The sequence below is a fragment of the Hipposideros armiger genome, unplaced genomic scaffold, assembly GCF_001890085.2.
Source record: "Hipposideros armiger isolate ML-2016 unplaced genomic scaffold, ASM189008v1 scaffold_682, whole genome shotgun sequence".
Lineage (NCBI taxonomy): Eukaryota > Metazoa > Chordata > Mammalia > Chiroptera > Hipposideridae > Hipposideros > Hipposideros armiger.
In genome coordinates, this window is record NW_017732032.1 from 710,083 (window position 1) to 729,102 (window position 19,020).

The 19,020-nt window shown below is 38.7% G+C and overlaps 1 protein-coding gene across 7 annotated transcripts in view; it reads right to left on the reverse strand.

The window, feature by feature from the left end:
• The window catches only part of KLHL15 (kelch like family member 15), a 33,454-nt gene extending 15,502 nt beyond the window's left edge, over positions 1-17,952 (reverse strand). The window contains exons 1-5 of one of the 7 annotated variants that reach the window (XM_019626525.1): positions 16,467-16,582; positions 16,097-16,295; positions 13,077-14,335; positions 10,526-10,576; positions 3,168-3,879 (exon numbers count right to left, since the gene is read on the reverse strand). In XM_019626525.1, coding sequence (XP_019482070.1) covers positions 3,168-3,872 — 705 coding nt within the window. In that variant the 5' untranslated portion in view covers positions 3,873-3,879; positions 10,526-10,576; positions 13,077-14,335; positions 16,097-16,295; positions 16,467-16,582. Of the gene's footprint in view, positions 1-3,167; positions 3,880-10,452; positions 10,577-13,076; positions 14,336-16,096; positions 16,296-16,466; positions 16,583-16,860; positions 16,899-17,074 lie in introns of those variants that run through there. The other 6 variants (XM_019626524.1, XM_019626530.1, XM_019626526.1 and 3 more) reach the window with 6 other exon arrangements.
• Between the last annotated feature and the right edge of the window lie 1,068 nt (positions 17,953-19,020).

Here is a 19,020-nt window from a genome sequence, read left to right on the forward strand (position 1 = left end):
TTAACACCAACACAAGAAAATAACCTGATAAATTCAGAATGTGGAACACACTAAGACAAGGTGATCTGATCTGTCTGCAAACAAAAAAGGTGGGGGACTGCTTTAGATTAAGAAAGACTAGACAGACATGATAACCAAAAGCAATGCAGACGCCATAACTAGATTGTAGGCCAATTTGGGGACAACTGGAAAAATCTGAGTACGGACTAGCTATTAAATGATATTAGGGTCTTACTGTTAATTTTCCTAGTGAAATGGTATTGAACTTGGGTAGAAAAGTCCTTATTCTGAAGAGAAGTATGTTAAGTATTTTTGGGATGAGATATCATGATGTTGCAACTCATTTTCAAAGGTTCAGCAAAGAAAAAAACCTACATATAGCAAATACGGTAAAACGTTAACAGTTCTTGAATCTAGGTGATAGCTATTCAGGCATTCATTATACTACTCTTTCAACTTTTTGCATGTTTGAACATTTTCATCATAAATGAGATAAAGGAGAGAGAATTCTAGATTAAAAGAGACATAACCAAATGTGTTATACACGAACCTTGATTAAAACCTAAAAAAATAGCCTTAAAAAGACATTTGGGGACAACTGAAAAAAATCAGAAAATGGAGTGCATATTATATGACATTAAGGAATGACTTAATTTCAACAATGGTATTATTTTTATGTAGAGAATATCCTCACTCTTGGGAGATGAGGTGCTTGCTGAAGTAGTTAGGAAGGAAACATCATAATGTCTACAACTTTCATTGCAATGGTTTAGTAAACAAAAAAACAGAAATTTACATAAAGGTATACACACTATCTAGTTAAAGCTAAGGTGGCAGAACGATAACAACTATTAATTAACCTACAAGATATGTTTCTGGGCGATCATGTCACTATTCTTTCAGCTTTTTTGTATGTTTAGAAAGTCTCATAATACAAAGCTTTAAAAAATTCAAAGCTAAAAAGTCCATATCAATATTCCATTTTTCTAAATTTCAACAAATAGGACAAAACCACAAATCAAAACTACCTACATTTCCCACCCCCCACACAGATTCTTGTACTAGAAAAGGACCAGCACCGATGTAACATGTTTTTACTTCTGAGCCCTTTCTAGCACCAAGCATATATAATGGATATTAAAATGGCCTTGTTTGAGACCTGCAGTGTGCTGAGCACAGGAAAAGTAGATGGGCCTCATTTTCAAGGAGCTCAAAATATTATGGTGTAAAATAGTCCAAATTCTTATTTCCCAACCAAATTTTCCATTTCAGTTTGGTTTCTGAAGTTTTGTTTTTAGAGATAAGCTCTCAGATCTGGCTACCTTAGTGTTTCTCAACATTTAGAAAGCCATAGATTCCTTTGATAAATATTAACTCTCACACGCCAAGACAAGAATCACTGACTACCTTCCATTTATCTTACCAGTATTATTAAAATAAAACTGAAAGATTTCTCTGTGGCCAGGGCCTTATTAAGTTTTCCTAAGAAATTAACTCGAGAAGGAAGCCTTAACAACATTTTCATTCTGATGAGATTCACAATACCTGGCCAATGGGTAATAACCAGCCCCTATGCTGTGCAAGCAAACAATCCATCAGAAGGTACAATTGATGTTTTTATACGATTTACAAAACTACCCGACGGTATTAACTTTCAGCCACTGTCACTATTAACTACCCTGAACTGATAATTGGAATATAAAAAGGCTCTGCAGCTCAGCACTTAAAAATCATTTACTGCTATCAATTATCCATCTTATTGTCCCACTAGAGGGGAAATTTTATTTTCTATTTCACAAGTACTTCCTTCTAGTTGAAGGGTTGTTTGTTTTAGTAGTGGAAAAACATTTGCATTTAATGTATAAAGACAAAACAGGATTCCCCAGGGAAAGAGAGCAATAAAAACAGTAGAAGGGAAAAAAATCAAAACAGACAAATGATTTACATAGTTAGTGTGGGGCTGATTATCACTGAACAAAAAGAATTAAGATATGTATTCTTTAGTTTCAATTATTTCTGCCTTATCGGTATTCTGAGAATAAAGATAAAATCCCATAAAACTGAGTTCTCTATTAAATGTGTAAATTAATGATATTTCACAGCATTTCAGAGGGGGATAAAACATGCCAGGTTGCTGAGTGTTATTCGAAGGCGCAAATTTGTTTATTTTTCAAATGGTGTAAAAAGCCCTCCTTTGCAAATATTATATGTTTATCACCAAGTCTGGTTAACTAAAGCTGAACAACTATTTAACATGAAGGGTGCCGACCAAAGCTTTAAGTGTGCTTTCTAGAGAGAGGAAAAGATGCAAGGGGTAAACAGAGCCCCAGAGGTAACCATGTGATTAGAAACCAATTAACTTAAGCAATTACTGAAACTGCTTTCTCTCCTTTGGGCAAGAAAGGATCACAAGTGACACTCTTGATATAAAAATGAAAAATGCTTACATGTAAAAAGGCCAAGGCTGTTTTGGAGAAAGACTATTTTTAAGATAGCAGAACTGTTACACGGTAAAATGTGCACAGGGATGTTTGATCAACGTAGACAGAGGATTTATAGTCTATTTGTTTAGAAATGCCAAAACGATGGTTTTAGACATAAACATAGCTTTCATGGTTAAATTTAGTTAGTGTGCACAGTAAAATGGGGGAAAAACAGAACTAGGTAAGAGCAGGGAAGAAAATCACCACTAAGGCCTATTGGTTTTCAAGAGCTATTTTATGTTTCCTTACTGAATTTTAGAGAAATATGAAACTGTATTAATGTGTATCATTCAGAACTGTAAAACTCCTCAACTCTAATTTCAGCATGTATTACTTAATTTTTTAAAAAGAGAATCAGCCTGACCCAGTTCAGATTTAATTACTTTGTGCAAAGAAAGGACAGCTAAAGCAAACTTATATTATTTGGGGCTAAGTAATTACGCTTCAACATTAAAAGTACTTTTAAGATGAAACTACTCCACTACCTACCTGGTTTATCTTTCACCCACAAAATGTGTTTTAGAAAACCTAAATGCACAAGCTACAACAAATTAGACTTCTTACACATATTCTTATAAACTATTCATTCTTTTTGACTCCTGACCAACCTAGGAATCTTATTTATAAAGACATACTGCCTTAACTAAATGATGAGTCCTGTCCATTGTTTTCAAATGCACTAACCTTCTCAAAAACACTGGATGGGGTCATCAAACAAAACCTGATGTTCTGAATGATGGTATCGGTATGTCTCCAGCGTCTTCTATCATGCCGCAGCCAAGACTGCACAGCCTCGTACAGCTCTATCTCTGGGAACCTGTTCAGATGATCATTATCCAAATAAGACATGAGCTTCTCAAAGCTCAGATAAGACAGGAAGTCAGGCCTGGACATGAGTGGAACAAAGTTGTCTAGCAGAAAGGCGTCCAGCTTCTCCCTGACTCCCTCGATGTTTACACCGAAATCATCTAAGAGTCTCATAATTTCTGCACAATTCCCTAAGCAGATTTTCGCTAATAGAAAGGAGCAGCAGAACTTCACCACTTCTATAAGTTGAACATACATGGCAGCCTGAAGAATCTCATGCACAGTATTCATACTCAGTTCTATAGTTCCATAGTACATAAACTGAAGAACGTGGCTGAAACCAGTAGCAGTTAGACCTTTTAAATGAATTTTGTCCTGATCTCGCTCCCTCATGTCTGCAGTAAACATAATTCTGAAGTAATCACTCTGGGTGGCCAAGAGTGCTTTATGGGCCTGGAACTGATGATCTTCAATAACCAGAGTGACATCAAGAAGCAATCCCTCCTCATACAGTGCTCTGAACCCAGCAGAGACACTGGTGTCATGGATGGAGGAACAGAATCCTTCCATGTCCCCTGCCATGAATCACCTGGAAAAAAAGTAATCAAAGAAAACTGTGTTAATCATTTCCATGCATTCTGAAGACATTATTAACTTAGAGCTTAAACAATTTTTATAATTATCTCAATTCCACTGCCTAAGTCCTAAATGTACAAGCCCTTTGGGAGAAGACAACCTAAAGACTTGCAGACTAATGTTTTTGGCTTCCCTACCTGGGGGAGAAAAATATATTAAATACCGATCCAAAAATGGCAAATTGTTAACTTACAAACAACATATGCCCATCCTATTGATTTTACACTGTTCATCAAATATATTTAAACATGTCACCAAATTATCAACACAAAAAGGATCTCTCAGCTAAATACTAAATTATGAGGAAAAAAAATTAAACCAAAAGCACCATTGACCTTGAAAACTCCTAGAAACGTACCCAAAGAAAAGAATTAGATGAATATGCCAAGTTGTACACACAAGGTTTTTCTTTCTACCCGTATTTATAGTAAAACATTGGAAAGTATTCAAAAGCCCAATAATAGATTAAATATGGTACAGTCCTATAATGGATTACTTTAACAACTAAAAATGATGGCAGCAATCTACCTATTCTGACAAAGAAGATTAGGTATTGTTATGTAAAAAAAGCAGGCAACTATATATACACAATATATTTTCAAAAATTGAATACACATGCACAGTTTATATGAGAAAAAGTCTAGAGGAACATATACCAAAAAATGATGTCCTTGGGTAGTGAGATTTCAAGAAATTGAGGTTTATCTTTTCCTTTTTACTTACCTTATTTTAAAAAATGACCATGTATTGCTTATATATTTAAAATATAAATATGCAATTTTTAAAGAAAATTAAACCGCATTTTTGCATATCAGAGAAATGAAGCCAAGAGAGTGGAATTATAATTGGATCTCTTAACTCTTTTGCTGCAACGTTCGGATATGTTTTCCTGTGGCTTGCACTATCTAATTGATGCCACTTAGTATGTTTTGACCATTTCTGGCTAAAATTCAATATACAGTAATACCTTGGTTTGCAAGCATAATTTGTTCTGAAAACAAACTACTTATATTGCAAGACATCGCTTGTTTACCATGTTAAAATGTATTAGAAATGTTTGCTTGTCTTGCACAACACTCGCAAACCAAGTTACTTGCAATCCAAGGTTTTACTGTAATGGTAAATGTATTACCATATGACAAAGGTTTAAAATAAAAATGTCATTTATGTACAAAGCTGCTCAAAATGTTATTAAATGCATAAAATAGTCAAAATATCAACTTTTTATTTTTGTGGATTTTTGGCACATTTCAAAAAAAACTTGAAATCAACACAGTGAATGAGTTAAGTAAAGCAGAATAAACTAATTCATTATATTATACTGTTTATGAAGTGATTTTCTCCTTTTCACACAACCCCATCCCAGGCCATCTATCCTCTCCTCAACTCTCATCCTCACAGCTCCGAGCCTGCTCCCCAATAACCCATCCTCCCATCCCTGAATTCCCTCCCAACCCTTTCCACTGTGCCCAGTGGAACCTTGCACTTCAGTGTATACAAAGTTCCCTATGGGCTCATGCTGGTCACAGAAAGTTTCCTCCGCAGTCTGGTCTAAATAAGAAAAACACTCTTCTATACTCTTCATAGAACAAAATGCTCTCCTGTAGCTTACAAACCTACCTTCTATACCTTATCTTTCTACTGTCCTTTTTCTAAAACATGGCCTTTCACTCAGTTAAAAATCCATCATCTATTTCTCCTTGTCACTTATATACACACATCCTGATCTATCTCTCACGCATTCCCTACGACTTTGGAACCTGGTTAAGAGCCTTCTTCTCCACCCTCAATGCTCACACACGATCACTCATCCAAAAACCAAGAAATAAAGTTCTGACAACCTCAACTCCTATAATCTCCCCCCCTTTCTCCATTTTAAAATCTTATTCTCAAACCCGTTGGACTTTGCTACAGAGTCCAGAACTGATCCACATCTGAAATCTTAACTGTCAACTTACCACTCTCTGGCTTAACCTTCTCCTCTCTTTTCACTTTGTCAGTCATCTCCAAACTTTACCTGTGTCCTTCTCCAGCTTGGACCTTCTGGTATGAGACTAAATTTCCCAAACTCTCTCTTTTCCCTGGCTGGGTGTTTGGATGGACCATAAGCCCTCCAGCAAGGGTACCACAGTCACCTGCTCGACCTCCTTCTTTAGGGACGCCAGCAGTGCCAATCTCGCCACTCTATTATCAATGCCTCTCTCTTTATTTACTAAAAGAAAGAGCATCTGTGCATGCCAGGCACTATGTAGGTATGGAGGTGTGTGCCTTTCGGGAATCTCCTCTGCACCCTGGATTTGGCAGAGGCTCCAGGTGCTGAGTGAAAAGGCAGCTCCCAGGGACGTGCTAAAGGCACTACTTCTCCGCTCTTGTAAGTAGGCTACCACTAGATTTCATTACTTTGTTTCATCAATATGTTGTCTACACCACCCTGTTTTTAAATTGACATATTAATACATATATTCAGTAGTTATCCCAGTCTGAAGACAACTTAAAAACACCCTTGTTAATAAATGAAAGTCTGAAAGGATAATGTACCAAAATCTTAAAAGTGGTTATCTTGGATGATAGAGTATCAGGCAGTTCTCCTCTTTTCCCCTTTTCCCTAATCTGTTATTGTTTTTTATAAATTCATTTTTTAAAAACAACAAAAAGCCTAACTGCCAAATCCAGTGGTTACATCCTAGTCCCCATTTCTCAGGGTCCTTCTGCAGCACAGCATGATGTACTCCCTCGGCTCTCTTTTAGCTTCAGGACAGTTTTCCTGAATCTCTTCCAATTCTTGGGCTACTTATTTCTCAATCTCCTTCCTGGGCTCATTTTTCTCAAGCTACCCCTTAAACATTAGTGAACAGGATTCTGTTCTCGCACCTGTTCTCATCTCATCTAAGCACTGTGTCTCCCTAAATGATCTCATCTAACCCCGCGGTTTTCATTAATACCTACCTTTACCATTACCTTGACAACCTGTCCAAATCTCTATCCTTACACCAGGGCTCTATATAGTGAATCGCCTGTTAGATACTTCTGGGCACCCCAGAGGGATCTCAAAATTATCACATCTAAACAGATTCCTAATTCTACCCTCCCCCCCATCAGTTCCTTCTTTTGTAGGCCCTATCTTATCAAGAGGCATTCTAGGTGTCTCTTTCTCCCCATTTGTCCCTAACTTACCTTTAAGTTTTATTGATTGCACACCATATGTTCACTTACCTAAGACAACAAAGTGTGCACAAGATGAATATCAAATTTTTTTTAGTACTCCATTAATCCAAAAGCTATATACTTTCATTTTGTAAAAGCAGAGAACAAGAGAGCTAGCTATAATTTTGAAAACAGATATAACATATTTTAGACACTGTAATCAATGCTTGCCAGAACTACTTTACTAACATACTCCAGATTAAAGGAAGCAATCAAGTTTTTTACTGAATTATTTTTAAAGGTAAAATTAACGAGCTTAGAATTTTCCAAGTGACACGAGGCTTATGTATACAAATGCATATTGGAAACAAAAGGAACATCATACAGTGTGGTGTCTGAACAATCAAACATTCTGGTTAGTAGAGGGCTATCAACATTACACTAATTATCCATTTTCAAAATAATCAGAATAAAAAAGTAACGAAGTAAACTGGATAAAAAATTTGATATTTCATTATCTTTCTCAGGATCATTATGGACACCAATTATCACTCTGACTCATCAAGGCATATTGGTCACATTTAATGAAGATTTAATAATAGAAGGCTGCACATCAGCCTTCATATACTTGACAGTAGACTGCTTTGTGTTTCATTAATCTGTTATTTTGACAGTGCCTAAAATACCAAATATTTCACTTCTTGTCAAAGTAACCCTCTCTATTCAATGGTTATCACTATCTGAGTAAGGTTTCAAACAGCTAATACTCCCTTTTCTAAAAAAGACTCCATCTAAAAGAAATTAAAAACAAAAATACTATGCTTTCTCTAAAAAAAGCAATCAAGGTTCTAGATACTATGGTGGAAACATCACAGAGCAAAGCAGCAAGAAGAAAAAAGAGGAGGAGGAGGACTGATAAGCTGTGAGTCAAAAGACCTAAATATGTAAAGACAGCACCCGCTCTCCTCTGGGCACCCACAGCCCACCAAGGGGGGTTCCCAGCAGGCAGGCTTCCACTCCATGATCCTGTCCCCAATCACATGTGGTCAGACCCAGGTGGGAAACATGAGCCACGACGAACACTCTTTTGTCAAGAATTTAGAAATGAGGAGAGAAGAAAGGGAAAAAGAGACGTGCACTGACTGTGTATGACTGGAACTGGAACATATCAAAGAGCAGCTGTGAGCACCAACTTCTGCCTGCTCCGTGGGCTGAGTGGCAGAGAAAGCCAGTCAACTGAGAAAGAAGAAAGGCAAGCCGAGAAGAAAGGGAGCACTCTGAAACACCTTCATTTTTCAAGTTCCTAGGTCCAGCTCTATTTCTGCCCTTGGGCTCTGAGAGAAATCTTTACATTCTTAGAATAAATTCTCCTTTTTTACTACCTGAGGTGGGTTTTCCCTACATATAACCAAGATCCCTAATAGTTTTAGAAGAGAAATAGCTATAACTTTCTGTAAGTTACTCACTTTCTTGGACTTATCTCTGCATGTAAAAGGAAAGCATTCATCATGATGATCTCTAAAAATGTTTAATCACAAAATTCTCATTTATTCTTTTTATATGACTTTACAGATGTGTACTGCACTTATATAAATATGCAGAATAAACTATAGCTATTTTTCAAGTCTTAGCAATGCATTTGTGAAGTTTATCTAATCTAAATTGACTTCTAAAACTAATTTGTGATGGCTGGGACATACACAGTAACTTCTTTTCTACATGAAAAAGCTTGCTGCACCTATCAATAAGACTAACAGCTTTAGAGCAGCAGCAGTATTTTACACTTTTATGGGAAGCATGTGTCTAAGTAGAAAGTGATAAAATACTCAGTGATTAACTGACCAACATGATATAACTCTCTAAATGGAAGTAAAGAGTACAGGTCTGGAGTCAGATACCTATATTTGAATCCTGGCTCTACTTCTTATTAGCTCTGCGACCGTGGGGCAAGCTACTTAGTCTCTCTCTGCTCTACTGTCATTTGTTAAAAAACAAAAAACAAAAAAGGAATACTAATATCAATAGAACCTACCTCATAGGTTGCTGTGAGAATTAAATGAGTTAAAACGTGTAAAGACTTACAACAGTATACAGTCCTTAAGTATACCATAACGTTAGGGCTTATTATTATACCCCTTTCACTTGGTGCTACTAGAACCAATATAATAAACCTGACCCCCTTTAACAGTTAGTTAATTGTGGAGAAACCCTTCCCCCTAGCAACAGCACTTAGAACCCCAGCCCACCCACCTTCTCAGCAAAGCCTCTCGGGACCCAGGTCAACTGTAACTAGATAGATGAAGACAGGTCCACAGATGAAATTTTTCTTCAAGGTCATATAACTACCCTGTTTCCCTGAAAATAAGACCTAGCCAGAAAATAAGCCGTAGCATCATTTTAGGTGCCAAAATATGGCCCCTTGGTATACTGAATATTTTAAGCTGAAGGAGTTTGTGGAAAAGGCACCCTTCTCCCTGAAACAGGTCATAAAACCCTCATGTGAGGGGCATGTGCTCTCTATATCCTGGAGGAATCATGCTATGGCTTATTCTCTGGCTAGGTCTTATTTCTGGTGAAACACGGTAGTTAGAAAGTTAAGACTCATCTGATTTCCCAAAAAAAAAAAAACACAACCAAAAAACAATACAATCGTGTGGTTAGAAAGAGCAAAACCTTTGCAATCAGACAGAGAGCTTACTAGTACTTACCACCCGTGTGACCTGGAGAAATTTAGTTAACTTCCTGACCTCAGTTTCCATCCCTATATTAGGAATAATCATCATCTTATTGAGTTCGGGTGGTAATTAAATGAATTAACTTAAGTTAAATGTCTAGCCCAGAGCAAGGCACCCCACCAAGACTGCCTGGCTTCCCTCCTCCAACTCTTGCCTAGTGCTCCTATCACCCACAAGACCATAGGAACTTGACACTCCTCCAACACCCCTCTGTAGACCCCATACCACCCTAGGGTTGATTACAATGCAAGTCTATAAGAGATCAGGAGATGCACTGGTAGTCAAAACATGACCTCATTTTGCAGTGACATTGTTTTCCATTTCTAGCTTTTCTGGGCTCCTTATGTTTTTCTGCCCTGACCAGCATAGCTATTCTATCTGTGCTGTTCAATATGGAAGCCACCAGCCATGGGGCTTTTGAGAATTTCAAATGTGGTTAATCCCAATTGAAATGTGCTGTGTGTGTAAAATGGACACCGGGTTCTGAAGACTTAGTACAAAAAAATGTAAAATATCTCATTATAAACATTTTTATATTGAATACATGTTGGAATAATTTTTGGATACATTGGTTTAACATATTAAAATGAACCTCACCTATTTTTTACTTTTAAACTGTGGCTCTGAGAAAAGTTAAAATTACATACGTGGCTTGCACATTCTGTCGGACAGCATGGATCTATAACATCAATGTTTAAGACATCAAACAACCAAACTTACAAATGAACACGTGAAACAAAACCAACTTGTTCACAGTCCATACCCTGGAAGCTACAAAGAAAAGGAAAAAAAGTGAGGCTTAAGTTAGAATAAAACAAAAACAATACAAAAACACAAATAAACCAAATAAAAAATAAACAGCTAGAAAAAGGAAAGTGTAAGAATACAAACAGAAAAATACACAAAATCTTATGCATAAGAATTCTCTAAATAAAGAACTATAGTAATTTAAGGAATGAGTAATTATAAAAACTAAAACTAATCACTCTAAACCCAAACAAAACGCAAATAAAAATTCTATAAACCAATGAAGGCTGTGGGAAGCGGGAATCTGTTAAGGGACTTTGAGAAAAGACATGTAATGACATACAAAATGTTCAATGTATAGAAATTCTGTATTCTCACTTTTCAAAACAGATCATCAAATTAAGGGAAATCATGGTTTTTAAACCTGTACACATATATATTCTACACTTAGCCTTCAGAATTTGAAATGGTAGGTTTTTTGAAAAGGGGAACCAACTCAAATTAAATGACAAGGCATACTTATGCTACTAGGAAATAAATATTGAAGAGTTTGTCTTGTTTCATAAACTTGGTACTGACTAAAGAAAAAAGAAACTCTCACATATTCTACACATAAGAACGATTAACATAGTAATTCTCAAAATGTCGTCCAGGGACAATTGGGGTCCTAGTTCCCTAAAAGGACTTTACAAGGTCAAAACTATTTTCATAATAATAATTTTAAAAGTTATTTGTCTTTTCCACTTATTCTTTGTTTTCCAGAGACTACATGTGTGATACCTTAACAGACTGAATCTAGAAGCCATAAGAAGCCCACTGTCTTTTATCAAGCCTGACATTAAAGAGATTTGTAAAAATGTAAAACAATGCCACTATTCTCACCAAGTTTTCCATTCTTTTAGAAAAGTTATTTTTAATAAAAAAAACGTTATTTAAATTAACACGTAATGGGTTTTTTTAAATGAATTACAAATAAGTATTTTTTTTAATTCCCAGTTTAAATTTCTACTGGGTTATCAGAAAAGTCACGACGCATTTTTGCAATGAAAACGTAAGAAAAATACGTCATGACTTTTCCGACAACCCAATATTATGGTAAATATAAAAAGCTACAACCTACACACACAAAAAAGCTCCTTGGGATCCCAATAATTTTTAAGACTATAACGAGGTCCTGAGACCAAAAGGTTTGAGTACCACTGACTATATACAATGATAAGAGATAAATGACAACACACATATACATACACCAACCTACCTCTTCCTACCTCTGCCTTGGAAGACTATTACTGCTATTTATATCACAAACATTTCTAACAGTTCAAACTCTCTAGTGACTAGTAAAGAAAGAAGTCTGGTGGGGGTAAAACTGGACAGGAAATTAAAGGCAAAGAAATTAAATGCTTCCTTTTCAGTTAGAAGGCCGCTATTCTGATTTGAAGGCAAAATTTTAGGCAATTAAATAGAAGTTGTCTCAAAATTCACCTCCATGTTTATATTACCATAAGCAATAATTTAATGCTTTCACAGCCCCCCTCAGCTGCTTGAAAAGTCATACAAAACCCTAAGTTATTCAGTACAAAAGCTACATTCTCTGCAGTTGATATACTTATTTTCAAAGAAAATTTTAAATTACTTCATACTACCTTCATCCTCAAACTGTTAGCTTACCCAAGTTGCCCAAGTTGATGCCTATGCAGAAAATGCCATGCATGCATACTAAAAAGAAAATGCAAGGCTTACTACGAACAAAAATAGAATTAATTTCTGAGTCATAAAATTTCTCACAATTTCTATAACCCATAAAGTAAAAATCTTAAATTCAAAACGTCAAAGCGGCCAACTTCTCAAATTAAAAGGAAAAAAAAATCTGAAACTAGGCTAATAATTAGTACTCATTTTACCATCAGTTATACTACTCAAATTGAGAAACATCTCCGTTTAATATGGGGGGAAAGGTTGTGTTAACTTTAATTTGTTTAATACTGGAAATTCTCCCTTGTCCATCAAAATGATTTTATAACTCAGTACCAAATTGCAAATGACCGTTTAACCAAGCTTTTAGGAAGACTCTGGGTCCTCCAGCCTCCAGGCTGGCACCTATTATCCAATTACTTAACTTTTCAGGTATGTTTAGCATTTAGTAGCCGTTTGATACACAAAACCTTGTAAGAAAAAAACCACTCCCGCTTCAATGCTATTTTTTCATCAGAAGATTTTAATTTAATGCTCCTCTGCTCATTCCTCTCTACAAGTAGAAGTAATCCAAGGGTGATGTCATGGAAAACAGCTTCCCTAGCCTTTAGAGATTGGATCCAGTGAGAATTCTAGGAAAAACCTCTATTGGGGAATACAACCCCAAATCTTGTCATTTATAGCCTAACTTAAAATCATCAATACTGTAATGTTAACATTTTAGTTCTCCACAAGAATTAAGCCTTTTGGAAGGTCTCAATGTTATGATACAGATTCCCTACAAATCTTTAAATAATACAGAATCATTAACTAAATTCAATGATCTTACCATAGACAACGAATAAATTTTCTATCTGTTCTTATTTGCTTCAGTGATTCAGCCAGATGAGCATTAAAGGTCTTATATTAAAAAGAAAAAATGTGAGGAAATATCTTGTCTTTTGTAGTTTATTCCAAAGTGAAAATTTCTAATTTTGAAAAGGCCTTCCACTTTTGGACCAGCAGCAGTACAACATATACCCAGGGCAAAGATGAATTATGAGAGCCCCTCCAATGACTCCTGAAATGGCAGTAATTCTCTCCTATTACTCTCCCCCTTGTTCACCCTGCCCCAGATACACTGGCCTCTTTGCTGTTTCTTGAAAACCAGCCACACGCCCACCTTAAGGCCTCTGCACTTGGAGTTCATTCCCTCTGCCTGGATCACTCTATCTCCAGATATATATGGTTCCCTTCCGATCTTTACTCCAGTGTCATCTCAATGAAGCTTTCCCCAAACCCCCTCTTTAAAATCGAAAACCCCCCACATGCCCCATCAACCAGAAAATCCTCACTTTCTTTATCTGCTTAATTTTTCTCCTTAGTACATGAAATGGAGATATAAGCTTATTTTCCTTATTCAGTTTACTTCTTGTTGTTTGGTTTTTCTTTCTTTTTTTTTTGTCTTGTTTCATTGACTATTGTATCCCCAGAACCTAGAAAGAGCAGCGCTTGGCACGTAAGTGCTTAATAAATATCTGTTGGATAAATAAATTTAATACTCACAACCCTCCATGTTCTGTAACCATCCCTGATTTAAAGACAAGAAAAATCAAAACTCGGGGTTAAGTAAATTGCCCAAGGCTTTGATTCTTAATACTAAGTGATGGAGTTGGGGTCTGCCTGACTTCAGAACCTTCACATTTAACCAACTATCCTACAATGCTTCACCAATGACTCTCTCATTTTTCTTCAAAAAAAAAAAATTCCCCGCACAAGGCAGAACATTCCAATTCAGAGGAAATACATGCTAATAAATTAATCTAACCCCTCATAAACTAAAGATTTATTCTCCTCACAGTTAATGTTATTCACTCTCAAAACATTTACAATGGGAAAGGGCAACCTTGACAATGGGACAGCTACATAATTTTCAGGGCCCAGAGCAAAATGAAAATGCGGGGCCCCTTAAAATGAAAATGCGGGGCCCCTTGTTCAAAAGCAGAAAAAAAAGTATCATTAAAGGTACTAAAACATTAAGCTTTCTCCTTTCTTCTGAGGTCTCTCTTGACTTGTCGTGGTGTTTTTTTATTTGCTGTTTAAGTCGTTCTAAGTAAAGAAAAATTAAAAAACTTTAATTATTAGCATGAATTTTACCATTCACCTTTATATTGTACAATGCCAGTTTTATACGTAGATTATTATTAAACCAAGTTTGGAGCCCATCTGAGCACCCATGAAGCCAAGCTATCCATGGTTCCAAGATTTTAGCCCCATATAACCAAGGCAGAGAGGTCAAACCTTAAAATTTCCAACAAAGCAATGATTTACCAAAATTTTGCCTTCAAGACAAGCGATAAGTCCAATACATAAAAGCTAACCTGTTCAAGTAGACGCTTCCTTTTGCTAATTTAGTCCTGCCCGCCTTATATTTATTCTGCCTTTTTAGGAAACACAAAAGCATACTCTGAAAGATAACTGGTATTGGACTATCAATTTAGTAAAACATCTCCAAAAAACCATTTGTTAGCTAAAAATAATATACTAAAAAAAAATGCTTCTTTTTCACTTTTTGTGGACCATTTTTAAAGCCAAACCATACATTTCCGATGTGTCGAGTAAGTATTACTGACCTGTTACACATATATATTATAAATTCTGACAAGTCCAATTTTCAAACCACAAATATTTACTATCCTATTATCCCTCCAAGTTAATCAGCAGTCAAGAGTGCAAATTAACATCCTTTACCACTGAAAAACTCATTCTAAGCACCTAAATGTTGTGATAATTAAGAGAATTAAATTACATAAATATTATTACATTGTCAAAAAGTTGAAATTTGGCATACATTTCTATATCTATTAAGAATTACAGAAACCTGAATGCATTTATAAGGTCTTCAAAAACAATTTACAAATTATAGAGATATTTAGGCATCCTGTTCCCTAGACATGAAAAATAGGCATTAAAATTAGGATACATAACTTAAAAGCATTTTCTGAATTACAATTTAATCAGATTAACAAAAGAAAACATAAATTCGGCAAATATAAAAGACTAAACAAATGTAAGGTGTTAAATAAATATTCCGAGTAAGAAAAGGGACATAAGCGGCCTAGAAAAATGAAAAGCAAAGAACTACAGTAATGTTAAATTTGAATTAAAAAATACCGTTATTTAAATAAGCAGTTAGCATTTCGTAGGAAGAAGGCCAAGCAATGTGACTATTATATATCTAGTCGATTCACAGCATTGCTTCGATATTCCGGACTTATTGCTTATACTCATAATACAGAAATAAAGAGGCAGCAACAGTTAGCCACTACAACATTAACCGCTCTGGCAACGGTTACTTTAAAAATTGCCTTCCATTTTAACACTTTACAGCTATAGATTATTTTCATATATATGGCTTCATATAGTCCTTACTATCCTGTGATGTGGCTATTACTGACTAGATTTCATAGATAAGAAACTAAGGCTCGGTAAGCGATTTTCTCAGAGTCACCCAGTCGAACCCAGACCTTCTCATTCCACGTTTTATGCCTCGCATTTCGCATAGTTTTATTTCAGGCAGAAATAGAATTTTTAAAGGGAAGGAACGGGGTAGGGAGAAAATAATCATGGTACCTGCAGCTGTGTGCTGCAAAAAATGGCTGAATTATGCTTCTTCCTTTTTTTCCCCCCTCCTTGAAAAAAATTAAATTTCAAACAATTTAAGTAAACTCAAAGACAAATTAGGTCCCGGCGCCTACCAAATGTTTGACTCGGATCTGTGTGGAAAGGGCTACCGAATCGGTGCCGACCGCGGGCCCGCGGCCGAAGCCCGGGCTCCCGCAGGCCGGAGGGCCAGGGGCGGCTACGCACCTCGGGGGTCTGTACAACCTCTAGTGGACGGCAGTCTGCATCAGGAAGAAGCGGGCCGGCGGCCGGGCGGTGGGCGGTCGGGCGCCGGGACGGCACTCGGCAGGCTCCTCGAACGTCTACAAGGCGCCGCTCCGGGGCCGGGCTGAGGCGCTCCCGCGGGGGGCGAGTCTGCGCGTCTGCGGTCCCCTCGAAACCAGTCCTGGGAAAGAAGACAGCGCTGAGTCGCGAGTCAAGACAGCCGGGCTCGGCGCGGCGTCGGGGCCGGGCCCAGCCTTGCCAATGCCAGGGGCCTCGCGACGCCCAGCGAGGTTCGGCCGGAGGGCCGACTCCGGGCCGCGGGCGGGGAAAGGGGTTGGGGGGCCGCAAGTACCAGGAGAAAAGCCGGCAGTGGAGGCGTCGACGACGGCGTCTCCGGGCTTCTGCCCCAAGCGCGCCGAGGCTAGGGATCACCCACGCCGGGGGTGGAGGAAGGCGGGAAAGGGGCGGGAAAGGGGCGGGGCGTGTGGGGCCACGAGCCAGGGGCCGCTCCGGGCCGCGCGCCCCCTGTGGGCCACGGGGAGCCGCCCGGGGCCCGCCCAGGGAGGCGGGGCCCGCCGGCAGGGGGCCCCGTGCGCTTTCGTCTCAACGCGGAAGCCTGCCACGCGGGTAGCGAGGTCGAAGGGTAGGAAGCCATGAGATGCAGATCAGGCTCTAGAGGCGCCCTCGGCCCCCGCGGGGGCCTCAAGGGGGCCCCGCGTGCGGGCGGCGGCCCAGAGGGTGTTTACCTTCCCCCTGGTCGAGCGCCAATGCCGCCATCTTTCAGCCAGCGCGCGTCATTTCCGGCGCCGCGGGAGCGGGAGCGGGTGTGGGAGCGGGGTGGGGGCAGGGCTGTCCCACGCCCGCGGGGCCCCACGTTCCGGCTGGCCACGCCAGCGGGACCCACGGAGAGGGTCAGGCTGCACCGTGCTGCGGCCGCGGGCCCGGCCGGACGCGCCTTACCTCGCCGTCGGGGCTGGGATCGCTTAGCAGTGCTAGTGCGCGCGCAGAGGTCCCTCTTCGTCTGCACGAGCGGTGGGCTCGAGCCACTGCGGTGCTCCCACCCTCAACAAGTTTAGGGTTAGGAATCCCGGAAAATGTCTTTTGGCATCTTGCACTCGGTGGGGGTGGGGGAATCGGGGACGACGTGGAGGGAGCTTTGCTACATCTACCTGTGTTATAAAAGTGACTACATCTGCGCCAAATGACATCATTTTTGCCGGCAACTTGCAGGGTATTATTGCGTCATAGTTCCACTTGGCTTATTGCACAACAATTACACGTTTCAGAAATACGTTTTCCAGAGGTGGGAAAAATTCATAAAAAACGGCATGTGTGCACTGCATATAGAAATGCCGGATCCAAAAACGCCGTTCTGTTTCTATTTGCGTCAAAATAAGATGGCAAGAACTAACATTCAGAGGGCAGTGATTTTGGGGCGGTTTATTCATTTCTAACAAATCGGCTGCAGAATTGTAGCTAATGCTGTTTAAATATCGCCTTTTCTTGATTTAGAATATACATTATAGGACTTTTGTAAATTGTTGTGAAATCTCTGGGGGGCAAGTATATGAAAGAAATACACAGTTGGAGGCCAGTGGTGCTACAACTAACCTTAAATTGAGTCGCCCATTGCCCATTTCATATCCTAAATGGAGGAATTTCTCCTACTCCCCCCTAACCCCAACCCCCCGCCGCCATTTTCTCTCTAGACCAATATCCCGATGCATTTGCAGTGAGATGTGTAGCTAAAAGCGATCATTATCTCTTTCTAGCAAACTTGAACATGTCATGTTTCCCAAGAGGCCAAAACAGCACGTGGTGTATGTACTGTTTTGCTGAAGTAGACTACTTCGTGGGGGAAAAAAAATAGAGAAACACCTTAATCTTCTGGAAATAGGGAAATAGGCGTCCCTTTTCCCATTTAAACTATAAAACAAGCTTTAAGAAACTAGCCATAAAATAAACTTTAAAATGGCATACATTCAACTTTGAACATTTGAGTTTTCATACATTATTCCTGAACATCTAAGAGAGCTGATTTTTGTACATTGGCTAACAACATTTCGAGCTAAGCATATATTACATAGTGTGGAACTACCCTGTCTAGAGAGAGAGGTCAAGGCGGTTCTTGATTCAGCAGGAACTGAAATGTCTGTGTTTGTGGAGCACAAATATATCTACAGTGATGTCGTGAGCCACTGCGATCCATACACCCTGATGACATCACATAGTCTCATCTGTGACATTTCATTACATCCAAAATATACTTTTTTTATACTTCACTGTTTCTGAAACTGGGCTGTCTTTCCACCAGTCTATATATTTACTATGTAGAGCCCACCCCTGGGAAAAAAAGTTATCTGTAATCAGTGATGCCTCTTTCACTCTCAAAAAAAAAAAGAGCATTTTATAGAAGGGTCTGGTACAGTAAGAAACATTCTGCTTCCTCAAGACCAAGCAAAGTAAAATCACATCATTTAAATAAACAAACTCCTCCAGATAATTTCTGTCCTCAATTATTTTTCCCACCAATTACTGGAATAATGGGAGTTCCTAAATACCTTGAGGACATCCTTTCACACAAGTAGAGCCCTATGGGGCGGATGGAAGCTGTCTTTTCTTAGCCCACTAGCTTAAGTATTTCAGAATACAGCCCTCAAATCCGATATCTAGCAGTCCCAGATGTCTGGAGGCAAGTTAGAGGCTTGGGACTGGGAGTGGTAGTGGAGTTGGACGGAAGTTCCTACCCAGCAGTCTTACGATTTAGGATACTGTATACCTACTCTTCCTCCCCCTTTTAAAAGAAGGCTTCGCAGAAATCCAGAGTCAGTGGTAATCACTTTTCATGTAATTAGCCCCCACCCCAATCAATCTCTGAGAATTGAAGATTTATATCTTCAGCAAAC